At 41.9% G+C, this 12,046-nt stretch overlaps 1 protein-coding gene across 2 annotated transcripts; it reads right to left on the bottom strand.

Moving 5' to 3' along the window:
• Positions 1-296: 296 nt before the first annotated feature.
• ARL14EP (ADP ribosylation factor like GTPase 14 effector protein) lies at positions 297-9,031 on the bottom strand. Of its 2 annotated transcripts, XM_056354495.1 has the most exons (5): positions 8,873-9,024; positions 6,681-6,760; positions 4,367-4,863; positions 3,220-3,350; positions 297-1,776 (listed from the first exon to the last, which is right to left on the bottom strand). In XM_056354495.1, exons 3-5 carry the CDS (start codon positions 4,787-4,789, stop codon positions 1,548-1,550), a joined length of 783 nt encoding a protein of 260 aa, XP_056210470.1. In that variant the 5' UTR covers positions 4,790-4,863; positions 6,681-6,760; positions 8,873-9,024; the 3' UTR covers positions 297-1,547. The 2 variants fall into 2 exon arrangements, with proteins under 2 accessions (XP_056210470.1, XP_056210469.1); XM_056354494.1 differs by lacking the exon at positions 6,681-6,760 and having other exon boundaries at positions 8,873-9,031.
• Between the last annotated feature and the right edge of the window lie 3,015 nt (positions 9,032-12,046).

Below are 12,046 nucleotides of genomic sequence, written 5' to 3'. Positions count from 1 at the left end.
CAAAAGGTAGCTTCAAGAGATGAAACAGTTCCAAACATGGATCAAGCACAAAAGATTAATTGCTGTGTCAGGATAAGCAGGCTCTGCAGCCAACAAAGTAAAAGGCATTAAATGCCACTGGCAAGTCTGGGAAGCCACGGCTATTACTCAGTTGTGGTATTGCTCTCTGGAAAAGTGTGTTGCTTTCCCTAAATAAAATCACGATGGTTGTGGTAACTGGGGCTGGAATCCAAAGCCAATGAAAGAGACATCCATTGCAAGAAGAGCCAATGCTTTCACCAAAAAAAGGAAGTCTGTTTAGTTTTGTATCAGATTTAATGAAAAATGCAGTACGAGTCGATGCTCTACTCCACGGCCAGCAGGTGGCAGCACACCCGCAGCCCAACCGCGGATTTCGGCGCTGCAACCTTCAGGACAGCAGAAGAGTCTATAAACAATTAAGTTTTGTACATCCTTATCAAGTAAGTATTCAGAAATCAATGGTTAACACTATTCCTGAGAAACTGACCTAATAAACATGCAGATCTTCCAAGTCTACTGCAGAAACGGGAAATGTATCTAAAACAAATATCAAGGAATAACACTTAAATGTTACTAAGAGTTCAGTTATAAAATCTCTTTTCCATAGACCTTTTTATAATGTAAAATGTTCATGTTCTGAGGATAGATAATTCATCAACCAAACATAATTTCAATTCAACTATGTTTTTTGTAGAAGTCTGGATACACTTAGTTTGGGAACAGCCACTTAAATTCATTCCAATGTTTACCTTATGAACCAGTACAAAAAAACCTGAAGAGGGCTGTTGGAGTACCAGTACAATTACAGACTGATAACAAATACAGGAAAATTATTTCAGCTGTGTTATAAATAAACCAACAAAACAGTACCATAATACAAACTTTGACGTCTTTCAATGCCTCGACAGTTTAAACACTTTAAACAGTAAGGCTTGAATTCATAAAGAGAGCTTGATCTCAAATCCCACTGGACAGGATCTGAACTCGTAAATGCTGTTGAATCCATTTAAGTGAACAGGATTGAATTTATCAGATGTAGCTGGGATACTCTAAGAAGATCCAGCATTTGCTATTACTACTGAAAAGCACTTTATTAATAATGCATGTAAATTCACTGTGAACTTTCATAGTGTTTCACATAAAACAGATTCAAAACCATGAGATCCTGAACTAGAGAAGGAAATATGAGGGATACAAGGAGACCCCGGGGCACTCCACAAAACAAGTGTATGACACAACAGTGAATGGCTCTGGCTGTATCACATGAAAATTTTGCACCCTAAAGAGGAGTAAAAGACTGCTCAATGGGAACTTACTTGGGACTGAGAACAAGGTAAAATGAAGTGTGAAGAGACAGTGGTATAATTATTTCCATAATTGTACTGAAAGTCAATGTGAAAGTGAGCACATTAATCATGTGTATTGTGATAAATTCCAATGGGTTTCAATAAACCACTACATGATGAATGCGCTGTATTTAATCAAAGCATGGAATATATACTCAGGATAAATACTGCACATATACACTAACCAACATGCTTATTTTTAATTACTTCTCCTCCTTCTATCTCAATTTGCTCATATAGCCACTTGCGGTCACAGCGACATTCAGCTCCGCACTTGTTGGAGCCACACTTGGGGCAAGCATAGAAACATCCCAGGCAATCTTCATCAAGGCAATCACAGAGGTCCATCCCACTGTAAAGAAGTAGTCCTTGGCTATCGTAGACTTTACTCTTGGCTGGTATAACTTGCCTGTATAATGAAAGCCAACATTTATTTCCATGTTAAAAAACCTCCAATTATTTTGATGCCAAGCTGCTGACAATTGTGGACAAAGTTTGCTTTCTTCAGGTTTTAACTCATTGGAACACTTGGTTTAAAAGATATATGTATGTTACAGTATTTGACAACAGTTCTCAGTCCTAATTGTATCGCCATTATAGTGTGTCTGAAATAATTTCAAGAATGGGAAGGTTTTCTTTTTTCAACAGCACGTATTATTCAAGTACTTACGAATATTCTTTGTTTTATGATGTCAACTTCAGATTATCTCTCAGATGTGAAATACTCCCCTAATTTACTTTTCTTTGTTAACATGTAGCTGTAATTCACAGGAGGTTCTGTGGTATCATTTAGGGTCCACACATCCTAACTTAAAAGTATTGTTCATGCTTTTATCACTAACCATCTCTGTAACAGTTCTGTTTAATTGCAGAATCATAGAAAAAGCTGTTTCGAAGGTCCTCTGGAAGTCACCTTGTTTGACTCGGTGCAAAGCCAGGTCAACTCAAATTAGGTTGCTCTGCATCTAGTTCAGTTCTGAGTAGCTCTAATGTCAGAGATTGCCACAACACTTACAAGCCAGCATTTTGCTACATACATAGGAAAAGTTTTTCTAACACTTCAACAAAATTTCCCTGTTGCAACTTGTGTCCAGACTGAGTAGAAGAAACAAATGGAGGGGAAAAGGATGTGTAGTGTTTGAGCAGAGTATCTAGTGTCTGCTTCTGTTTTGTAAGGTTAAACTTAGGTGGAGAGCAGGGGAAAAGTATTAATGTGATCTTTCTTGCACATTCTAACAAATATTGTATGACTAGTTAAAGCTGGGATTTCTATCACACTCCTAGTGGGACTAGACTGAATTGATCCAAACTTTTAGTGGAAAATGACAGACAAATCAGCTGTATATACCCTTACTCTGTAGAAAGCGTGATTTTAAAATCAATCACATTAGAAGGCTATGATTTGTTACCTAGTATTGTCCAACTTGTACACTTAACTTCCTTTTTTAAACAGGAGGTAAGGTCCTAACTTGCACACTTTTGTTTACAAAGTGTAACTACCGAGTTTCTTGAAAGATGACAACTCCAGTATTTTAAGTGTAGTCTGCTTGGTTCTTCTGTATTCAAATTTAGCCTATTGTCAGAATTTTAGTTTATGCATAAATTAATAGCTTCATTATGATCTGTGTAGTATTGTCATACCTTACCAAATACTTGTTTTATTCTTACTGCCTTCATCTTCTGTTTTATCTCAGTAATGAGTGCTTTAACATCCTCAAAAACAAAAAAGCAACCCATAAACATACAAACATCCACATAGAAAATGTTATAGTGTTAGAGGGACGCTGACCATGAAGGCTATTTTATTGTGCAGTGAAATTTAAAGATAATGTGAGTACAGGAAACAGCTCACCTGTCTGAATTAAATGATGCATTTTTTGTTTGCAGCCTTCTCTTTTCCCTTTTGCTGGTCTCAGGAGTTAATTCAGTCTGTCGTCCCGGATTAGCAAACTGCAGAGACTTTAAAGCCTTAGCTGTACGTCCCTGAGTAAAGACAGAAAATCTCATTTAATTACAAATACAAACTTAAATTCACAAGAAAATGTCCAGCCAATCCAGGATATTGCAATAATTTAGGTAAATTGTTGACCTCGACTCTTAAGCACTGGACTTTCCAGGAGAAACAACTTTTAAGTTTGCATGCTGGAGAACTGTAGCAGTCTCAAAGCCCAACAATACAAGCTTTATAGTAGCAGTTTCAATCAATGCTTTCAAGTTTCACCCCATCAGTCTCCTAATCATACTGCCATGTAATTGAAAAATACAGTTGGGCAACAGTCCCTGGGCTGAAAGGGACAACAGCTCCTAGAATGCAATTCTGCTTTGCTACAGGACGTAGTATATAGATGAGGTCCTGCCAATTTGGTTGCCCACACTTCTACTGATTACCTGCATACATCTCGAACAATGCACCCAACAATGTACAAGCTGTATCCCAAACTCAGCACGTAAAGCATTATCCTCCCACGCCAGTTCATTACTGGCCCTGAACAAAGACCATGGCCTTCACAGCTCAGACACCACAATAAGAGTACACTTAATTCACCTCAATGCAAGCTCACTTGGTAAGGAACTGCTAGAGAAAGTGGAGTTTTTTATTTTTCACTGAAGAGACTAAACCAGAAGTTTATCTCAACATTCTTAGAAGCCACCTTTGCAGTGTTGAGTTTTAAGCACATGAGCTTGTTTTTTGCAAGGCTTGAGTAACAGCTTAAAATATCAGCAGCAGTCTGGTATTTACATAATATATGTAGTTGTAAGTCACCCTAGTAGACAGAATCATTAGAATTTAAAAGGCCATAATATTTAATTAGGGAAGAGGATTTTTTTAAGGTCCTCCAAATAAAGGTTTAAATACAGTAAACTCCCACATATCTAACCGACTGCTTTTTCATATTTCTATTTAAAAACTCATTTTTTTTTATGTAGGATGGTATGAAGCCCAATTCCAACAGCCTGCAGAACTTAGTGGGGGTGGGAAAACTGGTCCAAATACATACGTCTGAATCAAGTTTTCTTCTTTGGCGATCTTCAGCTTCAACATCCACGCTTCCATTTATTATCTGCGTACATTTGGGACAAAGCTTCCAACCAGGTACAAACTGTCTTCCAAACTTCGCACTTAGAAAAGCTGCATCATCTAAGTCAATTGCTCGTAATTTTTTCTTTGATAGCTTTCTGTGTATGTTAAAAGGATCACAACATGATTTTTGTAAGTCTTCAAATCTTTCAATGTAAATTTTTGCATGGTGGAAGCAGATTGTATTGTTCTCTGAAAGGGTTATTCCAGTCCTAAGCTGAAGTAACAGTAGATCAGACGAAGACAGATCTTGCTTAGTCTTGAAGCCAGTGTGGCGGGTATAATAGGTCTTATGGCATTCATTGGTAGCTTGAAGCTGAACTCCAACTGAACAAGGATCCATTTATTTTATCAGAACAACTGATTTCACCTAAAATGAATTCTTTGAAGTCTTTAGTAGTTTCTATGAAGATCACCCTAGAGAAGGCATTAAAATCAATCAGATTTGTGCTGCAAACCTTTAACTGTAAGCTTGACGCACTAGGTTTAAGTAATTTTAAAAAAATGTGAAGAAATTACAGCCTTCTAGTCCTGGTAAGACCAAGAATACACTAAATTTAATTCTGGTATTAAACCATGCATCTTGTATTCCTTTTAGAGGCTTTTTTTTTTTCCCCCAGCTACAATAAGCATCAATTCAAAATGTTGAGTCACGTTACCTTCTTAAAAGTGATCTTTTACGAAGGTAAAAGGTAAAAGAGGAAGGTACGAAATGGATGAATTGTTGCCTGCTCTGGTCACCAGTTTCCTGCCCCTCCCCCCTCTGCCTTGGCACAATCCCTGCTAGTCAAGACCAGTAATGAAGATGGCCCACAAGAAGAGACTGCTGATGGCTAAACAATTCACCCATCCTGCTTCCAAGTAAGTTTCTAGGAAAAAAAGCTTCTGAAGGTAGGCTGCACATGCTCTCTGATGTTGGTTAGAAATTCACATCCAACAGTGCCTTCCCGTGTGTGTTCTTCCCACATATCCCAGGTGCAAGTCAACCCACTCAGAACCAACGTAAGCCTTTTCAAGAAACAGCTTGGGGTGTACACAAAGGTTGGTTCTAGGTGTGTGCAGTTGTTGCAGTCACGTGGCCTTTGCATGCAGCTCTCTCCAACAGAGTGCCCTGTCTGTTTGATGTAAATATTGGGTCATTATTTGAAGTTGAATTAAACACTAATTCAATTACCAATTACAAAGCCAACTACTGCAGTGGTCTCACACCCATGCCAAAGTTTGTAGCAAATCCAGTGCTGGCCCTAACACATCAGAGCCTGAGCCCATCTTGCACAATATTCTATTGCAACATTAAGGACAAATTTCTACCAAAATAATTCACTTGATTTTAAAACCTCTGAGAACCGTAATTACAGTGAATGCAGCCTAACTGGGATGTTAACGTTTACCTAGACACTACTCCATGAAGACAAAAATTAGAGAAATTAGAAAGCAGTGTGCTGGTTTTGGCTGGGGTAGAGTTGTATTCCTTAAATTGTAGTTTATATGGGGCTATGTATTGGATTTGCACTGAAAACAGTGTTGATAATTACTGATAAGCAGTGCCTACACAGACTCATGGCCCTTTCTGCTCCTTGCTCCACCACACCAGCCAGCAGGCTGGGGGTGCACAAGAAGTTGGGAGAGGACACAGCCAGGACAGCTGAGCCCCAATGACCAAAGGGATATTCCATACCATATGGTGTCCTGCTCAGCAATAAAACTGGGGTGGGGGTGCAGTGGGCGGGCTCAGGGAACAGCTGGGTGTTGGTTGGTGGTGAGCAATTGTTTTCATTTGCATTATTTGTTTTTCTTGGGTTTTATTTTCCTCTGCTTTTTTCCCCCCTTCTTTTCTTTTCCTTTTTTTTTAAAATTATTTTATATTAAACAGGTTTTATCTTAACCCACAAGTTTTTCTCACTTTTACCCTTCCAACCCTCCCTCCCATCCCACTGGAGGGGAGTGAGCAAGTGGCTGTGTGGTGCTCAGTTGCTACCTGGGGTTAAACCATGACACATAGTTACTTGTTCTAACCACTGAACAGGGCAATATGGCTTTTTAATCATTAGAAGGATCAGGCAATTGTATAATGGAAAAAGTCTGGGATGCTACTTTCAATAAAATAAAAGCAAACAGCATCACACAACCTACAGACATGAAATGTGTAAGTGTATCCAATACAGAGAAATATGAACACAGCAGTTTAAAAGTTTAACAGAACAATGAGAAGTTAATAGACTTTTTGAAATTACCCTGAAAAGCAACTGCCTGGAGCATTTTTGCAGCAGAAATCCTCTTGATTGTAATACTTTTCTGAGACAGAGGGGTATATCTGAAGGAGTTACACAACACATTTCCATATATTAAACTGTATGCACAGTAATTTGAAGGTCTTTCATAGGACATGCTATTGTCTAGTGATTTAACTGATCCAAACATAAACGATATGCTGGGATGTACTGAGGCCAGTAAACTTGTTGTAAAGCATAATTTTATATCTGACAGAACTGAGTATAACTGAATAATTATTTTAAAATGTTTTTTCTCAGGCTATCATTAAGCATGCTCCAGCTTTCACATTTAAATTAAAGCAAGAATAATAGAGGCACACAGTCCTGAATGTAGAAGCCTAACATTATAAACACCTGAGTATGCCAAAAAGGGTGTGTCTTTCATTCTGAAAATAAAGCAAACTTGGTTCTGCATTTTGCAAGTTATCTGAAAATACAGACTTAACTATTCTAATACTTACCACTGACTTCTCAGGTGAAAAACTAAATCCTGTATTTTAAAGACTAGAACTAGTCCAGTCTTAAATTGCTAGACTATCTGAACCCTTCTTCACTGAAATTTCTGTATTCTAAGTTAGCTAAGGCATCTCCTGAAGTTTTGACCCTGCATAGCTATTCAGATCTGCACTGAAATCAACAAATAAAGAATAAAGTGTAGGTGCCAATGAAGTTTTAAAAATTCTTTTTCTCAGTGCCTGCTGAGCACCGAGAATGTGAAGTTTTACTATATAAAAGTTTCAGTGTCTTTGCCTATTTACGTACTTTTACTGCGGTACTGACTCTGAATGATTTTTTTTTTAAACCCCATCTGTCAAACTTTAGCATCTTAGGGAATCACCTATATTCAGAATCTTTTTTTCCATTAGATGCACAGTTTGTCTTTCAAACTAAGGTAACTGGAACTGTGTACGATAAAAGGTCAGTGCAGCTGAGCTAACATTTTAGCAGCAACTTCGCTAATACCAAATAATTCTATTCAAGTTCGTCTGTTATAAGCTATGCACCAAGCTTGCTTCAAATGCTAATGTGTACTTTTGACTGATTCCTGCCCTAGAAGGTGGGAGCTGTGTGTGTGGATGAGGAAGGATACTAGGTTAATATTAAGTGATCTGAATTTTCAAAATTTGCAGATGTATTAGAAGTCAGAACTCTGGTAAGATGTTCTAATTGAAAAAAACTTGTTTTCTGTAAAACAGAAAATAATTACAACAATGTTTACTTTGGCAGGCATCCATTTTGACAGTTGACTACGCTACCTGAAATACCACTAAACAGAGGGAAAGCACACCAAGTGTATCACCATGGCTTGTTCAAATGATAGTGTGCTGGTGATGTTAAGTTACATATCTCATCAACTTGATTTGTGAGAATTCTTGGTAGCAGCTTCAGATGCTTTTCTTCCCTCTTCCCCTTGGGAGGAGTACACAGCTTTTTGTCTTTGAATTCTCTTTTGATGGAAACAGGAGAACACTTCAACAACCAGATACTAAAATGAAGGCTTTCATTGGCACCTGTGGAATCATTAATAGTGTTTGCCACACCAAACACAAAGCAGAAGACAGTGATGAGGATCAGCACAGTGAAGTGCTTGTGCACAACAGGCCTGCTGTACTAGCAGAGATTCAGCAAGGGTTTTTAGCTTCTTGCTGCCAGTAGAAACAAAGGATGGAGGAGAGTACAGTTTAGACCAGCAGCTCTGGGTTATGAGAAGCAGACGGGAAAGAACAGTCCAAAAATCGCAGATGCGGCCCCACGTCAGAGTGTGTTAACCTGGCCGTTCAGCAGTTGCACGGCCTGGTGTGCTAGCCCCTCACACCCGTACGGTGACCGCCCCAGCCAGGCCCGCACGCCCAGCACCCGCGGTACTCCAGCGCAAAGCCCGGCTGCTCGCTTGCTTTCGCGGAGGGCCGCACGCCCAGCACCCGCGGTACTCCAGCGCAAAGCCCGGCTGCTCGCTTGCTTTCGCGGAGGGCAGCAACCCCCCTGGCGGCCCGGCGGGGCGGGAGGCGAGGAGCGGGCCCGCCCGGCCAGGGCGGGCCTCTGTAGCCCGAGGGCGGCCTAGGCCGCGGTGCCGCCCGTCATCTCGCACCGCCCCTCCCGCTGCCGGCCGCGCCCCCGCGCCCCTTCGGGCGGCAGGAGGCTGCCCCCGGTACCTTGCCGTGGATTTTCTTCCGCCGTAGCGCCGGGACGCCGGTACCCGGCTTCCACGTCGCCCCAGCCACAGGAGCGCTGCCCGTGGCGGCCATGAACCGCCCCGCCGCCAGTTTACCACAGAGCGCCGGAACCGCCGAGCCGGCCGGAGCGGCACTTCCGGCAGGAGATGGGAGGGAGGGGCGGGGCTGCGGCGGTCATGAGCGCGGGCTCGTGCGGGAGGTGCCGCGCGCTCCCCGCCTCCCGCTTCCCACGCCCCCATGAGGCGACCGTGAGGCGGCCCCCATCCCTCGTGGGGGCGGCCCGCGGCAGCCGTGGGCTGGGTTAGGCATAGCCGGGCGAGGGGGGCTCAGCCGCAGCATCGTGGCCCCTCGGAGTGCGGCAGCTTGGCCGGGGTCGCGGCTGGGAGATGGGGAGAGGCGGGCAGCCGTCCTCTGAGTGGTGCTGACAAGCGGTGGTCGGGGTGGAGGGCCCGGGGCTGTGTGGCTTGTGGCTGGGGGCCCGGGTGGCGCCGGGCGGGTGGAACGTGCTGGAGCTGGAGACAGCGCTGGGAACGGGGTCGGCTCCGCGGCCGGGTGGGAACGGTGGGAACCCTTCTCCTTCCCCGACGAGAGTCAGTGAAACAAAGAGTAACAGGAATTACTCGCTTTAAAATAAAAAAAAAAAAAAGGGGGGGAGGCGAGGGGCGAAATGGAATTATCTGTAGTGAAAAACAAGAATTTTGGAAAACAAGATGTTAAGTCCTTGCAAACAGTCCACAAGACGCGGCCTTGGGAGGCGGAACAACCACCGTAAATATGTCTAGCTGGGGCACCACAAGATAAACTCGAGGAGAAGCAAATTACTCATGAGACCAAACAGAAAATTACTGGAACTATGTGCGAACGATCCCAATTAGCATGCTAACAGATTCCCCTGGAGCAATGGTAGCCACCTACCAACAAAGCCCATTCCCCGCAGAACATGCACGGTGACAACAGAACGCTGCAAGCCTCGTAAGCACCCTTGAGAAATAAGTGTGAATAAACGTAAACAATTGTTCAGAGCGTGTGAAATGTTGCCCCAGGTGTTAAGAGACGTGCTAGCCTTGCGCATTTAGCGCCTAGCACCCATCTCGGCTCAGGTACCTCGTCCCCCCGCCAGCACCACCAGCGCCTGTGGATACTTAATGAGGCTAATTGAAATAGGAAAAGCTTTCCGTGTTACCAGATTAGGCCAATTTCAGGGCGTCAATAATTATATATCCCGGCCTCCACCCCCACCCCCCCCCTCCAGTCCCGAAATCAGTGCTACTGACGCTGTTACTTATTTAAAATAAAACAAAAAACTTGAAAATCTATTGCTTTGTTTAGGACACCACCCACCCCCACCACCCCCAGTTTCTTGGTCACTGGAATATTTCTCAAAAGTGTGTCATTTTAGTTTTTGGGTTTTGTTTTTCAGTTCTGCAATGTTTTCAGGACAGTAGATCCATCCATGGAGGAGGTATGAAAGTTTGAGTACTTTTTTCTTGGCTACGTAGTGATACCATCCCCTACTTATTCTTCGAGGTTTTGGAACAGTAGCAATAATAAATAGAACACAGGTGTCATAACAAGTACCTTAAATTTATAACACCGATTTAAAATTGTAATGATGTTAGTGGTACCTAAAAGTAAGCTTAAATTACTACTTAATGCCTATACAAAATTTTTGCTGCTTTATCTATTTCTGTTTAGAATTTTAGAGCTTAGAAGGAAGAAGTGCTGGATGAGAGTATTTTTCTGCTGTTTCAGGCAGGTTGCTCTCTTTCCAGACTGGATTCAACACAGAATTTTTTAGAGGATGTGACTGTGCTTTCCAGACCTCTTTCCAGACCTCTTCAAAGGCAGGATAGCCTTTTGAAAACGTTGCCCTTCTCACAAATGAGATGTGACACACAGACTTGTTAAGTGCTGGGCAGCTCTACATGTGTTGTTCCTGTCCTGCGTGGTAACTGCATACTGCCGAGTTATGACACAATGAGACAGAAAGGATATGTGAGCATCTGCTATGGGTTTCTGACCCTCCAGCCTATTGCCCATAGTACATAACATTAGCAAGAAATTAAGGCCACCCAGTTAGTGGTGCTGGAGGCTGAGCTAGGGTAGTTAGTGCAATAGAAGGCAGTCTTGATTCACCATAGATATTTGTATGTAGATCTAGGTGGTTAAAGTTGAGATTCAAACAGCTTTTGGTCCTGGTTTCATTGGAAGTGTTTTGTAAGCTGAAATGTCAGAATCTTGGATTTGGCAAATACTAGCCAAGCAGAAAAGAAACTGAATTTGCCTTAAAGGTCTTGAAATATGTAGCCAACTTAGGCTAAAAAAGTTAAAAATATACAACTTTCTTGAGGTCTGGCAGTATTTTTTTTATGGCTCTTCTATATTTTGCTGTTGGAAAAAATCTTAGCATAATGATGTATTGGTGCCACCTGGGCATAAATGTTAGAAATGGCACAAAAAATCCGAAGCAGCAAAGTCGGGGGTTTTCTCTTGCAGTTTGTTATTCACAGTAGTCTTTGTCAGTACTGGTAGCGATCAGCAAAAGAATACTTTCAGGTAGTTCCAAATTCAGTACAATTTGGAAGTTGTCTGTATGCCATTAAAATGCAAGACTGTAAATCAGGCTGTCTTTTCATCTCACACTTTACAACAATGTTGAGGAACTGGTGGAGTAGTTGTCTGAAAATAATTAAAAGCCTGTAGAGATGAGAAATAATTTTATATTTGCTTCAGGAGATACCCAGGGTTCTGAAGCACAGGAATATAAAGCCTTAATTGTAAAGTGACAGTAACAGCATGTAGGCTGTGCCATTTTCTGTTTCTCCATCTGACTGTTAAAGAAAGCCATTATAAATTTCAGCTATCTTGCTCAAGTCATACATTGGCTTGGTGACAGAGAGACTGCAAAGCGCTATCATTCAGGGAGGTTTCAATAAGGCTTCTGCTGACTTGTACTACTTAGGATGAAATGTGCAGAATTAATGAAGGGGAATAATTCATGAGAGGAGATACTTGAGATACAGGTTGTGACATCAATTTGTATTAAATAAATATAGGAAGAGCAGTGAGGTGTGTGTAGTCACTTTTTCAGTGTTAGTGTCAATCTGTGAGGCTGATTGTATAGGGCTAGATACAGATTTCAGGTTATCTGAG

Source organism: Falco biarmicus, chromosome 10 (assembly GCF_023638135.1).
Source record: "Falco biarmicus isolate bFalBia1 chromosome 10, bFalBia1.pri, whole genome shotgun sequence".
Lineage (NCBI taxonomy): Eukaryota > Metazoa > Chordata > Aves > Falconiformes > Falconidae > Falco > Falco biarmicus.
The sequence above is the reverse complement of the archived record's forward strand: the minus strand, read 5'-3'. Positions and strand labels throughout refer to the sequence as shown.